This window comes from Melitaea cinxia, chromosome 17 (genome assembly GCF_905220565.1).
Source record: "Melitaea cinxia chromosome 17, ilMelCinx1.1, whole genome shotgun sequence".
Taxonomy (NCBI): Eukaryota; Metazoa; Arthropoda; class Insecta; order Lepidoptera; family Nymphalidae; genus Melitaea; species Melitaea cinxia.
Window position 1 is genome coordinate 10,415,190 of NC_059410.1, and position 17,986 is coordinate 10,433,175.

At 34.6% G+C, this 17,986-nt stretch overlaps 4 protein-coding genes across 4 annotated transcripts; 2 read left to right on the plus strand and 2 right to left on the minus strand.

The window, feature by feature from the left end:
* Nucleotides 1–752: 752 nt before the first annotated feature.
* LOC123661597 (lipoma-preferred partner homolog) lies at nt 753–2,767 on the minus strand. Its single transcript, XM_045596555.1, has one exon. The coding sequence runs from the start codon at nt 2,718–2,720 to the stop codon at nt 1,302–1,304; it is 1,419 nt and encodes a 472-aa protein (XP_045452511.1). The 5' UTR covers nt 2,721–2,767; the 3' UTR covers nt 753–1,301.
* Nucleotides 2,768–8,810: 6,043 nt separating this feature from the next.
* On the plus strand, nt 8,811–10,660 carry LOC123661490. The gene is made up of 2 exons (XM_045596446.1): nt 8,811–9,033; nt 9,445–10,660. Exons 1-2 carry the CDS (start codon nt 8,906–8,908, stop codon nt 10,601–10,603), a joined length of 1,287 nt encoding a protein of 428 aa, XP_045452402.1. The 5' UTR covers nt 8,811–8,905; the 3' UTR covers nt 10,604–10,660.
* Nucleotides 10,646–12,962, minus strand: LOC123661489. Its single transcript, XM_045596444.1, has 3 exons — nt 12,667–12,962; nt 12,198–12,480; nt 10,646–11,921 (listed from the first exon to the last, which is right to left on the minus strand). Exons 1-3 carry the CDS (start codon nt 12,859–12,861, stop codon nt 10,669–10,671), a joined length of 1,731 nt encoding a protein of 576 aa, XP_045452400.1. The 5' UTR covers nt 12,862–12,962; the 3' UTR covers nt 10,646–10,668.
* A 395-nt stretch (nt 12,963–13,357) lies between these two features.
* Nucleotides 13,358–17,106, plus strand: LOC123661556 (tRNA selenocysteine 1-associated protein 1). Its single transcript, XM_045596513.1, has 6 exons — nt 13,358–13,516; nt 15,022–15,153; nt 15,266–15,494; nt 16,081–16,298; nt 16,435–16,594; nt 16,924–17,106. Exons 1-6 carry the CDS (start codon nt 13,484–13,486, stop codon nt 17,043–17,045), a joined length of 894 nt encoding a protein of 297 aa, XP_045452469.1. The 5' UTR covers nt 13,358–13,483; the 3' UTR covers nt 17,046–17,106.
* The last annotated feature ends 880 nt before the right edge of the window (nt 17,107–17,986 follow it).

The following is a 17,986-nucleotide window of genomic DNA, read 5'->3' on the forward strand; positions in this document are numbered from 1 at the left end:
GGGCAGCAGCTACTTTCACTTAACTAGTTTTTTGCGCCATGATTCATAATTACTTATATTTAATTTAGGTTGGGCCTTAAGAGGTTAATATAGATTTTGTCATATCTTATTACTTAAATAAATAATGATAATGTAGTTATATTCAGTTATGTTTTAAGTTAGAAGTGTTGTGTTTTCAGTTTTACAGAAATTCTATAAATTAAAATAAAAACAAACAAGGTTTTAAATATTATCTATTGGCCCATTTTAATAAAAATACAAATATGTAGTGAAAAGATAACATAAAAGTATTATTGTATTTTAAACATGTACATTTTAATAGATATAAAGGATTTCAAATTTTCAAGTGAGCATAATTTCAATTTGCCTTTTAAAACTGAATACTTGTCTCAAAATTTTATAAAAAATTAACAAGTATTATAATTTTTTTTTTCTAATATTACATGCAAATACATTCCAAAAATTATTAGACTGTGATGTAAGTGCCTTTATTTTTATTGTATTTTCAGCCAGTATTGTAAATTTTGTAGCTTTTTGTATATAATAAACTTTTATACAATATTATTTGAGTATTTATTATCTTAATCCGAAGAGATTTCAAAATCAAAACCGTTCTCAGATTTTCTTTAACTATTTATCGGATTCTATTTCTGTCTTTTATTTTCTAGTAAAGTTTAAACGGAAAAGGAAATATAATAATTATAACAAGTTCTCATTAAAAAAAAACAAATATATTTTATAACATTTACTTTATTATATATTTTTATTACAGCTGTCATATTATAATTATTTATAGCATAAGCACAATATATTATATAGCATTTATAATGCTTTTTAATAAGTTAGTATGAATACGTCTTTGTTTTTAGTCATATAATTTCTAAATATCACATTTTTTTTAACAAGATTAATTTATGATTTTATAATATTGTATATAAATGCAAAAATATTGCTACCTCTTCAGTCTTCAAAGTAATCTATCTCATTATATAAAAATATATGTCAATTTATTACATTTATTATTGGTTTTAATCCCCAGAAAAATATATAAGTATACTTATAATATAATCTTATCCTCTAGTTAACTAATTATATTGAAATAATATATTGGCAAGATTGCCAAAATGTTTAAAAATTACAAATAAATATTTAAAAGATACACTTCTATCTAAATTTCATGTTGCTTTACTTAAAAGTTATGGCATATATAAACTTACAGTATTTTTGTTAAATGTGATTTTGCAGTTTTTGTCGAAATCAATGAACCCTAGCACTAGCTTAGATAAATAAATGTAATAATTTTATAAATCTGTAGTCATTACATTAGTGATCATACGAATACGATGAGCATTGCAAGCTTTGCAAAGAATATGATCATCAAGAGGATAGCATCCACGCCCCCTTGCTTCAGACGACAAGAGAAGGCCACAATCTTCACACTTGTAACATCGGACATGAAAACTTCGGTCTAGAGCAACAACTCTTACGGTTTCCTCTTCCCCTTCTTCAGGCATTATTGGTAGTTCACATACACAACATCTAGGTGCAAACTTTTTGTGAAAATCTTCAATGCAATGAATCTGATTCATAGCATCCACTGTAAATGGTATACCATCGAGACTTTTACCACATACAACACAAGTGAAACAAGTTGGATGATAGGGTTTACCAGTAGCTCTCAAAATTCTGTCTAAAATGGGATTATTACATACTGAACATTTTTCCAAGGTTTCATAATAATCTGCCTCGCAATAAGGATTCCCTTCAACTGCATAAAATGGTTTTCCTTGCAAATTTGTATTACATTTGTGGCAACAAAAACATTTCACATGATACATTTTTCCCATTGCGGTGCAGCCAGAACTCTCATCTACAACTTGTTGATCACATTTCACACATATGCCAAAGAATTCAGAGCTGCCAGATATAGATTGAACAAGCATATTAGTTAATGCATCAACCTCTTCTTCCTTCAGCATAGGTGATTTCCCTATTGGTTTCATATTGTTTTTATAACTTTGATTGGTTGGTTGTTTAGTAGCCTGTACTGGATTACTTTGTGGGTGTAAATTAATAGGTTCATAAAGTGACTCATATGTTGATGCTTGTGACACTCCATATTCAGGGTACTCGTTTTGATATATAGCAGGATAGGGTGGACGGTCCTGGTTAAAATTCAAGTTCGCCGTGGCTCTCATTAATTCACTGTAATTAGAGCTGACAGGAGACGGTGGAGGAATCAGTTCTTCATTATGATTAGGATCAAAAGACTTCGACGTGACATGAAAAGGAGGTGGGGGGGGCAAGGGTGGATTGTTGCTTACTTTATACTGAGGAACATTACTATACATAGGAGCATAACTTTTAGAAGGTGTGGTTATATTGTTTTGATACGAATGAGAGGGAAGTGACAGTTGAGTTAAATTTGCATAATCTTTGTGCATGGGACGGATATTGCTAGAATCTCTTGGAACATTGCTATACGTCGGAGGTGGTGGTGGAGGCGGTGGCGCATTTTGCAAAGGAGTTATCTTTGTTGAATAAGAAGGTTCACGTAATGTGTTGACAACAGCACTATGCGGAACTTGCGGCTGAGCTTTCTTCTTGGGCGGCACAGCTGGTGGTATCTTCTTTATTTTTCCAGGAGAATTTATATCCTTCGACATTTGCAAGTCAGCTAATTGCCTTTCCAAGGCATCAGTGTTATTCAGTCGAGACATTATGAATATTATTGCCTATTTAAGAAATAATTTCCTACAACGTAAACAAAACTTTTTTAATACTACCAATTTTAAATAAATTACAAATAAAGTAGACGCAAATATACGCAATTTTTTTTTATCTAGACCATATTTGTATTACTTTATAACAATTCACACCTAAAAAACTTTAGTCACACTCACACGTCATTCATAATTTCGACACATTTTTTATGATTCAAAGAGTATATGAATGGTATATATGCTATATGATAAGATTGTTACAATGTACAAATTGATATAGTTAATCATTCGATATTTTTATTATCTAGTGATGTAACGAATGCTGAATTCACAACATTCGCGAAAGCGTTTTTGAATGCGAACAATTGACTTTGACATTTGCGAATATGATAATGAATCCGAATATTGAGTTTTTACATAAAGTGCTGTTAAAATGTATTAAATTTTTTGTCTGTCAAGTAATCTTGGGTAGCACATGTACGATGTATTAAAAGTTTACGTTACTTAGTATTAGTAAGGTACGAAATGTAATAGTTCCAAACTTCAATTGCTATTCGGACCTAATCGGACTAATCGTACACTGTAATAGTACTATCAACTATCACAGTTCACCTCGGTCCGACGAGTTTGTATTGTACGTCTATTAGTCTTGGGTAGCACATGTACGATGTACTAAAAGGTTACGTTACTTAGTAAGGTATGAAATGTAATAGTACCAAATGTCAATCGCTATTCGGACCTAATCGGACTAATCGTACACTGTAACAGTACTATCAACTATCACCGTTCACCGCGGTCCGACGAGTTTGTATTGTATGTCTATGAGTCCGAGTATCATACTGTCAGACTGTCCGAGATGATGTTTAGTCTCGGGTTAAAAACCTTTTAAATAGGTACACTTTTATGTAAAAGGTATTTGTTTACGTTATATTTATGGCAATCAAATAATGTGTATAATAGGGTTGCTTATTTCACAATTGTATAGACAAGAAAGTAGTGCTAGAAGACAAAAAATATATATATCAAAATGATGAAAAACTTAAACTAAAGGGGAAAATCTATAAAACGATCATAAGACCTGTCGTAATGTATGGATCAGAATGTTGGGCAACAAAAGTGACGGATGAAAGAAGAGTGCACGCAGCCGAGATGAGAATGCTAAGATGGATGTGTGGAGTAACGAGGAAAGATCGGATTAGAAATGAATACATAAGGGTAAGTTTGAAAGTAGCACTCGTGACAGAGAAAATGAAGAGCAATAGGTTAGCGCTATTAAACGCTATGTTGGTAAAAAATGTTAGGGGTGAATGTCGAAGGACGAAGAGCGATCGGCAGACCAAAAAAGCGATGGATGGATTGTATGAGTGAGGATATGAGAAAAAAAAGGAGTAAGCGCTGAAGTGACGAATAATAGAGAGGAATGGAAGAGGAAAACATGTTGTGCCGACCCTACATAAGTGGGATAAGGGCAGGAAAATGATGATGATGATGGAAAAAAAAAAGAATTTCAACCTGTACACTCTTTTGTAGCCAGGTACTATTTACTATCATTGGGTCAAAAAATCTGGATACTACTAAGTACTAATAGTACTAATAAGGTGTACTAATACATTTTTTAACCGACTTCAAAAAATGAAGGAGGTTGCTCAATTCGACCGTATATATGTTTTTTTTTAATGTATGTTCGGGGATAACTCCGTCGTTTATGGACCGATTTCAATAATTCTTTTTTTTTTTGGAAAGTAGATATCCCTACTTTGGTACCATGATAAGGAAACCAGATTATTATGATGGGGTCCCAGAGCAATCGGGGGAAACTCCCGAAAATCCGCATAACTTTTTACTGGATATACCGATTTTTATGATTTTTAATTTAATCGAAAGACGATGTTTATCATGTGGCCACATTTAAATTTCATTGAGATCTGATTACAACTTTTGGAGTCACAGACATATCTCTTATATGTCTGTGTTTGGAGTAATCTTTGATAATGCGTATTTACTTGATATTTTTTTTGTCTACCTACGTTGTATTACTTGTCAATATAATTGAAGTCGGTTTTCCTTCGTTTGCCTGCAAACACAATTATCGAATTGTACGAAAAGAGTGCGCACCTGAAAACGTCCGATTAAGCCATGATTAAGCCCAAGCCTACTGTCAAGTTTGAATCAAACAGATTCGAGCAAATAGGTTTAATGACACTTTTTTTTATATTTAGGTTCCCCTTACTTTAAAAAAAAAAACCGGGTTAGGGTTCCGTACAAACAAAATTATTAAAAATATTTTTGATGTCACAAAAATTTATACTTTTCGCAAATTTTCCTGTATCTGTGTTCTAAGACGTTATTTCGTACCAATTTTCAAGATTCTGAGTTCACCGGAAATACACTGTAGGTGACTCCCTTGTGACTGTCGTAAATTTGCAGCATAAATGGCTGAATCTTTTGATTGCGTTGACTTAGAAGTTTGATTATTTCACAGCTCCAAGCGACAATCATTACAGCCTATACAGTCCACTGCTGGACATAGGCCTCCACAAGTTGACGCCAAAATAGCGTGAACTCATGTGTTTTGCCCATAGTCACCACGCTGGGCAGGCGGGTTGGTGACCGCAGTACTGGCTTTGTCGCACCGAAGACGCTGCTGCCCGTCTTCGGCCTGTGTATTTCAAAGCCAGCAGTTGGATGGTTATCCCGCCATCGGTCGGCTTCTTAAGTTCCAAGGTGGTTGTGGAACCTTGTTATCCCTTAGTCGCCTCTTACGACACCCACGGGAAGAGAGGGGGTGACTAAATTCTTTAGTGCCGTAGCCACACAGCACCCGTAGCCACACAGCACAATATACTTGAGTAATTGATATGAATTTCAGCTTGACACCTTCACGTGTTTCTGAGAAAAAGAGTTTTAACAGACAGACGGACAACAAAGTGATCCATAAGGGTTCCGTTTTTTCCTTTTGAGGTACGGAACTCTAGAAACGAATGTGTTTTAGAAGACACGACTAAAGTAAAACTTCTTTAGTTGTCCCTACAGTGATATAGGTTTCTATGTCTCTCTCTCTATCTTCACTAACTTATATCTCACCCATTTGCCTCGCGCGATCACCCTTTTCGTAACACTCTTGACACACATTCACTAGCTTTCTCCCCAAGTCAAGTGTGTGTAAAGAAGTTTTACATCAAAAACGTGCGACTGGATCTGATGTAAAATATGAATTTCTGAAAATTTATAGAAAATGTGAGTTTCTCACCAGCCTTTAGATTAAATATGTGTCCTGGAAAACGTCAGGACATAGACCATTCTAGAGTTTATATTTAACCAAAAAAAAAGTTACGAGAAGCTCCTCTGATTCGATGCAAATCACGTATCCAATTGCTGTGACGAAGGGTACAATAATAGAAATATGACGGAGGTTCCATATTGGAGAGTCCTTCAAAACAATCACTATACAGACGGTAAAAAGGAAACAGAGATACAACGTCTCTATTTACGCTTTTTTTTATGTCATTAGGTCGGCAAACAAGCGTACGGCTCACCTGATGGTAAGCGATTACCGTAGCTTATAGACGCCTGCAACACCAGAAGCATCGCAAGCGCGTTGCCGACCCAATCCCCAATTCCCTCAGGAGCTCTGGTCACCTTACTCACCAACAGGAACACAATACTGCTTGAAAACAGTATTATTTTGCTGTGATCTTCTGTAAGGTCGCGGTACTACCCCAGTCGGGCTGCTCCATATTTTGAGCAGGAAATTCCTGCTGTGTCCTACCTCAGTTAAACGCTTAAAGGTGCTACATCGTCTTTCTATAACTTTCCAATCATTGACAATACGAACCACCTGGCGTTGAATGAAGTCAAAGTCTTGAAAGACTAAGCATTAATAGGCATGGTTTCCATGCATACATTACTCTGTTGCCAGTAACCTTGATTCTACATCCATCAAGAAAACTTGTTACCCCAGTGTATATTAATCCCTCGCAGAGACTGTAAGTTCGTAACTTCGTAAAAAGAGCTTTGTACCAGACGCGATCAAAAGGTTTCACCATATCTATACTAAGCTTACTGCCATAGCTTCTTACTTTCTGTGATTGCCCAGCGAGAGCTTGAAAGTCACGTCTCTGCTAGTTTGTACCATACCACTGCTGAGCAAAATCCTCCTTTTTTAGGTAGGAAAAGGATTAAAGTCTAATCTATCACGCTGCTCCGCTGTGAATTTATTTCCTATACAAAATTAGCGAGCCCTTTCAGATATTTTTCAGGTATTATTTTCAATAACAATGGTTGCCAATAGGGAGAACAACAAAGACAGACGTCTAGACCAGAAAGAAATATTTGAACGAATAAAATTATTCATCCCAAGTGAGGACCAAACCCACGACGGCTGTTATTTTACTCGTACTCCTACACTAAAAGTTGTTTTATTAAGATATAAATAACAAACATTAATCTTATCAGCAGCCGTATGATTAGCCAAATCCAACGATCCAAGTAATATACATAATACAGTACAATAAAATAAATTAAAAACATTCGTCCAATATTCGCTTCGTTTCGCGTGAATGCGGATGCAAATACCAAAAAATCGCGAATGCAAATCGGCAAATGTGAATATCCGTACATCATTATCACATACATTGCTTATTATGATAAAGACGGGTAAGTCTTTAAAAACTTAACGCCAACAAACTAATCGATTATTTTGTTATAGAAATTTCTAAGTACATTACAAGTACTAGATTTGTTTATATATTATAGTTAAATAAATAAATATCTTTTATTAAATTGTTTCACATCAAAAGTTTTTTTTTCTCCTTGCTTATTTGCAATCAGTCTTAAGACTATGAGCAAATCTATTCTGTGATGTTTTCATGTGGAGCTGCCGTGCCCAGAGCTACTGTCGGTCTTCTAGCTCTAGAATATAATGACGTTTTAATCGTCTCACTTAGTGACCAGTGGTGATTTGGCGAGCAAGTTCGTTAAGATGATGGATTAACCGTTCTTTATATTTAGCTGCCAATCTCCGAATTTTCTCCTTGATTGTTCTCATTTTCAGGTCTTTATGAACTTCATTGTTGGTTATGTACCATGGTACTTTGGCAATTGTTCTTAGGATCTTGTTCTGTTGGCGCTGGATAGTGTTTATGTTTAAATCACTTTCGCTGCCCCATAGTTGCAGATCATATGTCCAAATAGGCTTTAGGATTACTTTGTAAATAAGTAATTTGTTGCCCAACGAGAGTCTCCAGTTCCTTCCTAGCATCCAGTATAAGCTGTTGTATTTTAGTAGGAGTTCCTGCTTTTTACATTAGATGTGGTGCCTCCAGGTTAGTTTACGATCAATGTGTAAGCGAAGATATCTTATATGGTCACTATGGGGTAGAGTACACTGGCCCAAAATTACAGGTGGGCAGTTTCCTTTTTTAAGAGTGAATGCCACCTGTACTGACCTTGCAGCACTAGTCTTTATTTTCCATTTTTGGAGGCATTCGTTTACTTTGTTAAGGCTCTTCTGCAAATTCTCTGATGCCAGTCTTGGATCCTTGTTACCTGCTAATATAGCAGTGTCATCTGCAAATGTGGCTATGGTTATCCCTGGCGTTAGCGGTAGGTCTGCAGTGTACAATGTGTAGAGCATGGGGTCGAGAATAGATCCTTGTGGCACCCAGGCGTTGATCTCCTAGAACTCAGTTGTGGCGTCATACATAAAATATACGATCCGCGAGGTAAGATTTAAATATTGGGAAGTAAGAGTGGGAAATATTCTGCTTGATCTTGCATAGTAGGACTTTGTGTTAGACCTTGTCAAACGCCTGCCCAAAAGTGAAAAAAAATTGAATCCAAAAACGCTAACGAGCAAAATAGGCATGTATCCACTAAAAACAAATGGGATGGATTAAAATGTCTAAAAATTAATTATGATATGTAGATAAAGAAAAATCAGTTTATTCAATAAAATAATTAAGGATTGTTGATATTTTCACAAAACAAGTTAAGAAAATATAGGCATTATGTCACGTGACAGTGAACACCAATCATAGAGCGTGACGTAACCCCGTGCAAAAGATAATTTTTTTTATTGACATTTTCATAGAACAGAGCGTTACTACTTATTATTTTACGGTTTTATCTTTTGTCGTCACATTTATTTAGTTATTCAAAGTAATATACTGAAAGAGAACACCATGGAACCTGGATTTATGAAAGGAAATAGCAATAACTTGCCCAGAATTGACGTCGTTATGCTTGGCAAGTTTTTCGCATCAAACAGCGACTTTTGCTCATCGGAATTCCGCAATGTTAAAACTTCGATGTAAGTATACACGAATGTAATATAATTATTATAAGCTAAATTCCCACTTTTTCAGTCTTGTTATGTATTATGTGTTACTAATTAGTTATTTGACTACAGTTTTGACATATTTCGAGGTTAGAAATACAAAGTAAAACATAATTATGATACCTAAATTAACTTCCACGCTTTTCTAGTAACAAATAATAACTATAAAATGTACCAGCTGCTTAATTTAACGCACAGATCGTAAAAGCCAACCCTAGGAATGGTCATATGTCTCAGAAATCATGTTATAGGCAATAAAATAATACTAGCCATCTTAAATGCCATTGACACCTAAATACATGACTAACTTAGCTTTTTGTTACCCTTACTCTGTAAATGATAAAATCGTGTTTAATGTACTTAAATAAATAAACCTAATTTCAGATCCTCGCGAGATTCCTACGGAGATGATGCTGTCAGCTTTGTACAAGTTAAACGAGAGGGTAAACTGTGTACTGTGAAGTGTAAAATATGCCCAGAGCATAAAGTTCATGCTAAGTTATATAAATGCACACTAATTTTAGATGAAGAAGAAAACATTATCTCTATGAGGTGCGAAGACTGTGTAGCTTCACAGGGGGGATGTAAACATGCAATTGCATTCCTTATGTGGGTCCATCGTAGAAGTGAGGAACCCTCCTGCACTTCTGTTGAGTGTTACTGGAAAAAATCTAAATTGTCCAGGGTCGGTAGCAGCCTTAAATATATAACTGCCAAAGAACTAACAAAGAGCAATCCTGTATTACCAGGGAATTCATCTGTCCTAAAGAAGTTTTTACAAGAGGCTAAGAAAAGAAAGGTTGTAGATTGTGAACTTTTAAAATATCAACCCACATATTGTCTAACTGAAATAGAAGCTGTCTCAATGCATAAACTTGTATGTAATCTTAAAGAAAAACATGGGGAAGATTTTTTGGGGAAAATACAAATAGCTGAGTCTGTAATACAGAAAGTAGAAGAATTAACTAGAGAACAATCAAATAGTGCTCTTTGGTTTGAATTAAGGTACGGTCGAATAACAGCTTCTAGAGCTTTCGAAGTAAGCAGATGCAAAACAAGTGATGGCACACTTATAGCTCTCATACTTGGTGGCAAAATTCCCGACACTCAATCTATGAAGCGTGGCCGCACCTTAGAAGACGATGTGAGAAAAACTGTAGAGGGACAATTAAGGAAAACAATCAATAAATGTGGTCTCTTATTAAGCTCCAGATATCCTATGATTGCGGGGTCCCCAGATGGAATTTTTGAAGACGGTATAATAGAAATCAAATGTCCTCTTAATGAAAAGACCTACAAGAATTTTGTAAAGAATGGAGAGCCTACTGGAAAATATTATGCCCAAATGCAACTACAAATGTTTTTATCACAAAAGAAAAGCTGTTATTATTGTGTAGCTGACCCAGACTATCATAAAAATAAAAAAGTAGATATAATAAATGTATCATTAAACCTTGTATATGTTGAAGATTTAATTCACAATAAGTTATTAAACTTTTGGAAAACAAATATATACCCTTTATTATATCAAAGTGTACAGTAAGTGTACTTATGTATAAATGGGTGTGTATTTAAATAAAAAACCTTTTTTGAAATTAAAGAATAGTTTTATTTTATTAAAGAATCTTGCAAATTAACTAGGGCACATGCTATAATTATTATATCATCCAGGATTTTAACAAATTTAAAATTAACACATGCATGTGGTTTAAGCATGTAAAATTCACGTAAGCGACGAATAACTCTTTCTATGTGAATTCTTAAGCTTGCAATCTGTTTAGTAACTCTTACTTGGTTCTTCGTCATTTTCACTCCTGTTTCTACACTAGGAGGTCTTACCAGAGTTATATTAGCTTTCTGTAAAAATTTCTCTACATGTTTAAACCCCCTATCTGCCATTACTACCATGCCACTTTTTAAAGTCTTTATAAAATCACACGATTCAACTACACATGTGTCAGTTGTTCTTCCTCCAAATCCAGGAGAGATATAATTAACAAGTCCATTTGGTGTGCATGATATTAAATACTTTATAGTATTTGCTTTTTTATAATCGGACCATGTCATGGCCTGGTTGATAGCCTTAGATGGCTTTTGCACTTCTATCTCTAGGCAGTCTATAATGCAACTGACATTATTATACCTATGTCTAAATGCCATAGGTAAAGTCCTTTTAATCATATCTTTGTCAAGTTCCACAATAAAAGGACGCATTAAACTAGCAATAAGGGGTATATTTTTTAAGAATATCTTGCTTAAATTTGCTGAAGACATCCCATAATCATCTGCAAGCTGATTAAATTTAACGTCTAATCTTATCTTATGTAAACATAATAATAAATGATGTTTTGGAATCTTCAAATCATCTTTTAAAATATCAACTAAAAAATAACAATTACTTGGAATACCAAGATACAAGCGAGGCTTCTTTTCAATTTTTTTAAGTGTGTTCACTAACATCACATCAGCTTCTAGTTTTCTTTCTTCAGCAATCAATTCACTGTCTGAAGATGACTTAACTTGCAATGAATGTATGGATGGTGAACGACTGTAGGTGGCTTCACACGGTATATAAAGGGAAACATCACTATCTGAGTGCTCTTCCTCAATCAATATTTTTTTTGTAATTTTGCGTAGGTTGGAGACAGAAGGACATGATTTTTTAATAATCTCAGTTTTAAATGGGGACGTGAAACTAGATGTCACTGATGGTTTCCAGGGTGACAATGCCTGGTTTACAGTTTTTATTTTGGTCTGACTTGCTTTACTTCTGAACTTGTGTGTTAGAAATACTTGAACTGATTTATTTACTTTCTGTTCACATAAAGGTTCTGACTCATTCAATAAGTCTGTTTGAAAATCTGCAAAATAAATGAGAGTAATTAACTTCATAGTCATAACTGTGAAATTATAATTATAATTTGTAAAATGTAGAGATCGCCCAAGATGGACATGGCGAGCATATATGAAACGATGTATGAATTAATGATGTATGGATGTCAATAAAGCAAAAGAAGTAAACCCAGGATTGTGTCAAACGGAAATCCGTAGTCTCTGCCTACCCCTCTGAGAGACAGGCGTAATGTGAATGAATTTATGTGTGATAATAATTTCTCTTGTTTATTATTAAAATATACCTGAGCTTGTATGGGGAATATCTTTGAGATGTAGACTTTTCGAACAACTTTCTTCTGGTTTTTTCAAACACTCGATAGTATTTGTATTATCTTTAAGACAATTTGCTATTATCTCCATTCTTTGTTTTTTTAACATGTACGGTCGTTCTGCGCTGCTGCATGTTCGCTTTCTTCTGTCTTCTTGACATTCAAATTTACTTGGAGTACATCCTGGTTTCATGCGCACTTGTGATACTTTTCCCATAATATGATACTCAGTATAATTGAGCATATCATTTGCTAACTAAAAAGAAACAAAAAAGGTACTTATTAATAAATATATACAATAAGTTATTCAAATACGGAACACAATAATAAATGACAAAACTTTAACAAAGATCTAACTTCAAGCAATATTTAAAATAAAGCAAAATTCATCAGTTTTGTTATAATAATGTATTCGCTAAATTACATTTTGTTAAATACTTACATCGAAATGATCTTCACAAAAATACATTCTTGAATTTGTTGAAAAACAATGTGCATTATTTTTCCTTGCAAGTGTTAGCCACTTTTTCCGTATTTCTTGTTTGCTTGGGACAAATATAAATAATTTGTTTGGCGTTTTAATGCTTGTGCTTTTACACTGGGGCACTATACAGTATTTGTAATACGAAGGATTCATTTTTAATCACAAAACATTTACAATATCCATATAAAAGCTGTTGTATTTCGCACGGAGTGACGTTATACAAGACGCCATGACAGTTTTGAGCGTTTTCGAGGGAAATTTAATGTCATTTCTTTAAATGCGAAATACAAATTGAAAATGTATGTGTTTTTTAAAAATAATATTTTTCTCATGCATAATAGATATTAAGGTATATTGTCTAACAATCAATCAAATTTAGGCAACTAGCCTATTCACTTTGTTCGAAGAACTTCTTTATAGTGTCACATACTCCCTGTCACTTAAAAAAAAAAACAAAATTTTTTGTGCCGTTCCGGGTTGAGCGTTTTGTGAATAAATTCATACTTTTTTCGTGTCATTTTCATCTTATACCTACCGAACACTCTCATTCGTGTGTTCTCCATCCCACGTGACCATTTGGCGAAATGAAATGTGTCAAACTGACACAACTTAAAGTCATTTATGTAAAACTCGAACTGATTGACAATTTGAAAAGCATCAAAATAAATCCACTCCACATTTTATTCAAGAGCAATACATAGTTATATTTTTATAATATTATATTACAGAGAAAGAGTAGCTAATTTTTAATAGTGTACAGTTTAAACTGTTGATCATGGCTATGCAGTGTCAACTATGGATGGGCAGCGTGAGTATTATATATTCGATAGTTATTTTGATGTTGTTTATTTACAATACACTTTTTTATTGAATTAAATCACAGCCCTTGTTAATAACATTTTCAATTGCGCGTGTCTTTTTTTAATTATCGTACATAGTTTGTGCTTATCTTTAATTGGCTTATTTATGCACAATCGGGATCCAATTTATGGGGTTTGTGTGCTAGAATATAGGTATAGAAATTATCGAAATACCCAAAACCGAATCGGAGCACCCCACTGTCCATGTGGACTTGGTCTACCCTACCCCTAGAGTGCTTTTTTGAAGCCGGAGCCAAGCGTTATTCTATCCTCAAAGGTGGTAGGTTAATTATTTTTTTTAACGAAAATTTAATTAGATCCCGATTGTCTATAGGCTTACCCTTTAATTTTGATGTCAAATCACTGATACACTGATGTTGAATTACTGATCAACAATAAATGAATATATTTGAGATTTATGTTCCAATATATTATATCATCAGCATCATCATCATTTCAGCCTATAACAGTCCACTGCTGGACATAGGCCTCCACAAGTTCACGCAAGTCACCACGCTGGGCAGGCGGGTTGGTGACCGATATATATATCAATATATACAAATTATCTTGGATAGTTATGTCAGGGCGGTCAGCAGAAAAATGCACTACACTTTTCACTCTCTGAAGCGCCTCCAATTCGTTTTACCATTTAAAACCAGACTTGCTTGCGCATTCCCTTCTCTTACCCATTCTCGACTATGCAAATGTATGCTATTTAGATCTGACACAGGAGCTACTAAGTAAATTGGAGCGTACAAAATCTTGCTGTACGCTTTATTTTTGGTTTACACAAATATGATTGCATTTCCCACTTTGGTTCTAAACTCAAGTGGTTCCCTAACCACCTCCGCCGTGTTATGCACATCCTTCCTTTCTTTTATAACATACGCCATGATCAAGTCTTCTCTTTACCTTCGACCCCGTTTCCAATCGCTTCCTACCCCCACACGCTCTAGGCACTAGTATAACTAACACGCTCTAGGCACTAACATAACTATGCTTGAAGTTCCTAGGCATAACAACAACTTCCGATTAAATTAATTGTCTACGCACTGCTAACCTTTGGAATAATCTCCCAAAATTCATTCAAGAAAGCTCATCGCTGTCCATTTTTAAAAACAATCTTAAGAACTATCTGCTTTTTAAATGAGATGTATATATGTAGTATATGTTTGTAGGCTACATATATACATCTCATGTGTGTTTATGTTTGTATGTGTGTATATTTATGTATGTGTGTTATGTATATGTAGTGTATTTTGTTTTTTTTATTCTTCTATTCCTCTAGTACTTTGCCCTGCATTTACACCATCTCTCACTACCATGGGTTGACTGGAAGAGATCTCTTTTAGAGATAAGTTCACGCTTGGCAACTTCTTATATTATATGGCTATTGGAACATTACTTAGTGCATTAAAGAATATATATGTATAAACATATATATTTTTTTCAGCTGGAGCCAAATATGACGGAAAGTTTTATAATGGCTGCTTTTCATCGGATGGGTCAACGTCCATTGGCTGTTAAAGTTATGAGAAACAAGTTCTCTGGCGAACCGGCGGGATACGCATTTGTTCACTTTCAGGTAATTTGCCATGTTTTTAAACTGTATATACTATATAGCTTTGTTAGATGTTATTTATACAATGTATATTTATTTAGAAATTAATTAAACTTGTAATTGTTTGATATTTTAGACCGATGAAGGTGCAATGGATGCTATGCATAAACTAAATGGGAAACCAATTCCTGGCACATTTCCTGTTGTTCGCTTCAGACTGAACACGGCTTCAAGGGAGGCTAGAGCAAACATGCAACAAGAAAGAGAGTTCTCTGTGTGGGTCGGAGACCTGAGTCCTGATGTAGATGATTACTCTTTGTACAGAGTATTTGCTGCAAAATATTCTTCTATAAAAACTGCAAAAGGTATATATTAGTTATTGTATCGTTGAGAGACTGAGGTAGGGCACAGCAGCAAATATTCTGCTCAAAATGTGGAGCAGCTCAACTGTGAAAGTACCTTGACCTTATCGAAAATCACAGCTAAATAATACTGCTACCAAGAAGCGTCGAGTTCTTGTAGTGAGTATGGTGACCAGAGCTCCTGGGAGGGCTTGAGGGGTAGGGTTGAAAAAGCGTTTGCAATGCTTCTGCTGTTGCAGGTTTCTATAAGCTATGATAATCGCTTATCATCAAGTGGCGCCTTACACTTGTTTGCCGATCTAGTTGTATAAAACATAGAACACTTTTTGTTGAATAAATAAATATTTGACTATGGGCAAAACATGAGTTCACGCCACTTTTGGCTCGAACTTGTGGAGGCCTATGTCGAATAGTTGACTGCGATAGGCTGATGTGATGTGATGAAACCTTCCTCTGTCAGTCTATATGTTTTTTTATAACAAAATGATATAAATATGTTTTAACTAAAAGATGATAAAGACACTTATGAAAGCTTTTAGTTTTAGCTGTTGACTATATGACTTCTAAGTCCCGTTAATTTTTCTTCTAGTAATACTGGATAGTTCAGGCTATACAAAAGGCTATGGATTTGTCAGATTTGGCAATGAGGATGAACAACGTAATGCTCTGTATGCAATGAATGGATATACAGGACTGGGAACAAAACCGCTTAAAATATGCACGGCAGTACCTAAACCAAAGGGACCAACTACTACTCAAAATCAACCTACCACTGTTACTACAACTCCCACATACAGTAGTGGGGCGGTAAGATTTGATATATGTATTTAGACATGAATTATAATTGAAAATCAGATTGTGCATGTATTGGCTTAAATTTGAAGTTGTACTGTTGAAAATAACTTAATAGATAAATGATAATGACATATAGTTATTATTACAGGAATACAACCATTATTACGATCCATCAGCCTACTGGCAAAATTACTCAGCCTGGTCAGGTTACTATGGACAGGACCAGTCTGCCGCTGTACAGGCAACACCTGTAGTAGACACTACACAAGCAGCTCTGAAGGCTCAAAATGACGAATTGGCTCTTGTTGGTTAGTATTAAGAACTAATAAATAGTAAATATTTCGGAGATCAAAGTAATTTAGGTATATCTTTTGAACTTATACATATGTTTTACTCTAATATCTCTTTAACACAGTTATTGATAACATCAAAGTTATAATTTAGTAAATTAATTTCAGTTACTCTTAACTATTTTCACAATTTTATTTTTATCATAATTTGTTTAGTTTATTTTTTATTCAAGTGCTGTAAAAGCGTAAGTCCTTAATTTCTATACAATTGATCAGGCAGATAAAATGTTAACTCCAGCCTTGATATAAAGGCATATTTAAATGTCATTTTTTTTTGCATTTCACAGATCACAAAAAAGTCATTGACATAGATCAATTGAATCAAGAATTCTTAGATCCTGAATTATCGTTGTGGGACGCACTGGAATCATCTCAGTGGTTTCCTCATGAAGTTATTAATCATTGTTAATACTTTGTAATTATACATAAATAACAATATAATTATTAATAAAATAACTTTAAGACTTAAAGGTCATTTTTATTATTTGAAAAGATTATTAAATTATATTCAGTATGCCTCACGGAAACAATTTGTTTGAATATGGTATATACATTCAGTCAAAAAAGTATCGGGAATGGATTGTTTGTTTTCTTTGTTGCCACAAATGTTTTCCATTTTCGCGCGGAGTTTGAGTTGCATCTGTTTTTAGTTATATCATATCTAGTGTGTATTGCGAATTTCATATTGGACAAAAACATCGAACAACGAGTTTGTCTTAAATTTTGCATTGCCAATGGAATTTCGTGTTCGGAGTCAATGAAAATGTTACAGAAGGCTTACGGTGAATCGACTTTATCAAAAACTCGTGCTTATGCAAAGCGTTCAAAAGCGGTCGAGATGTGATGGAAGATTTGCCTCGCTCTGGTAGGCCATCTACGTCTGCTGTTAACATCGCAAAAGTGAAGGAAACTGATTGAAAATCTTCATTCAACTTTGAGGGGGATAGCCGCCGAATTTTCTGTATCTCACGAGTCGATCCGTACCATTTTAACTAATCATTTGGGTATGAAACACGTTGTCGATCGGCTAGTCCCAAAAGACCTGAATTTTCTCCAAAAACTCAATCGCATGAGAGTCGCCGAGGAAGAACAAGGCTAGAACAAGTCAATTCTGACTCAACATTCATGAAACGCATTGTTACTGGTGACGAGACGTGGGTTTACGAGTTTAACATGCAAACTAGTGAACAAGTTTCGGAGTGGCACCTTCCAACTAAACCGAAACCGAAAAAACCACGCCAAACTCGTCCAAAAGTCAAAGTCACGTTGAGTGTTTTCTTTGACTATCGCGGTGTTGTGAACTCGGAATTCTTGCAGGAAGGTCAAACAGTAAATAAGGAATATTATTTG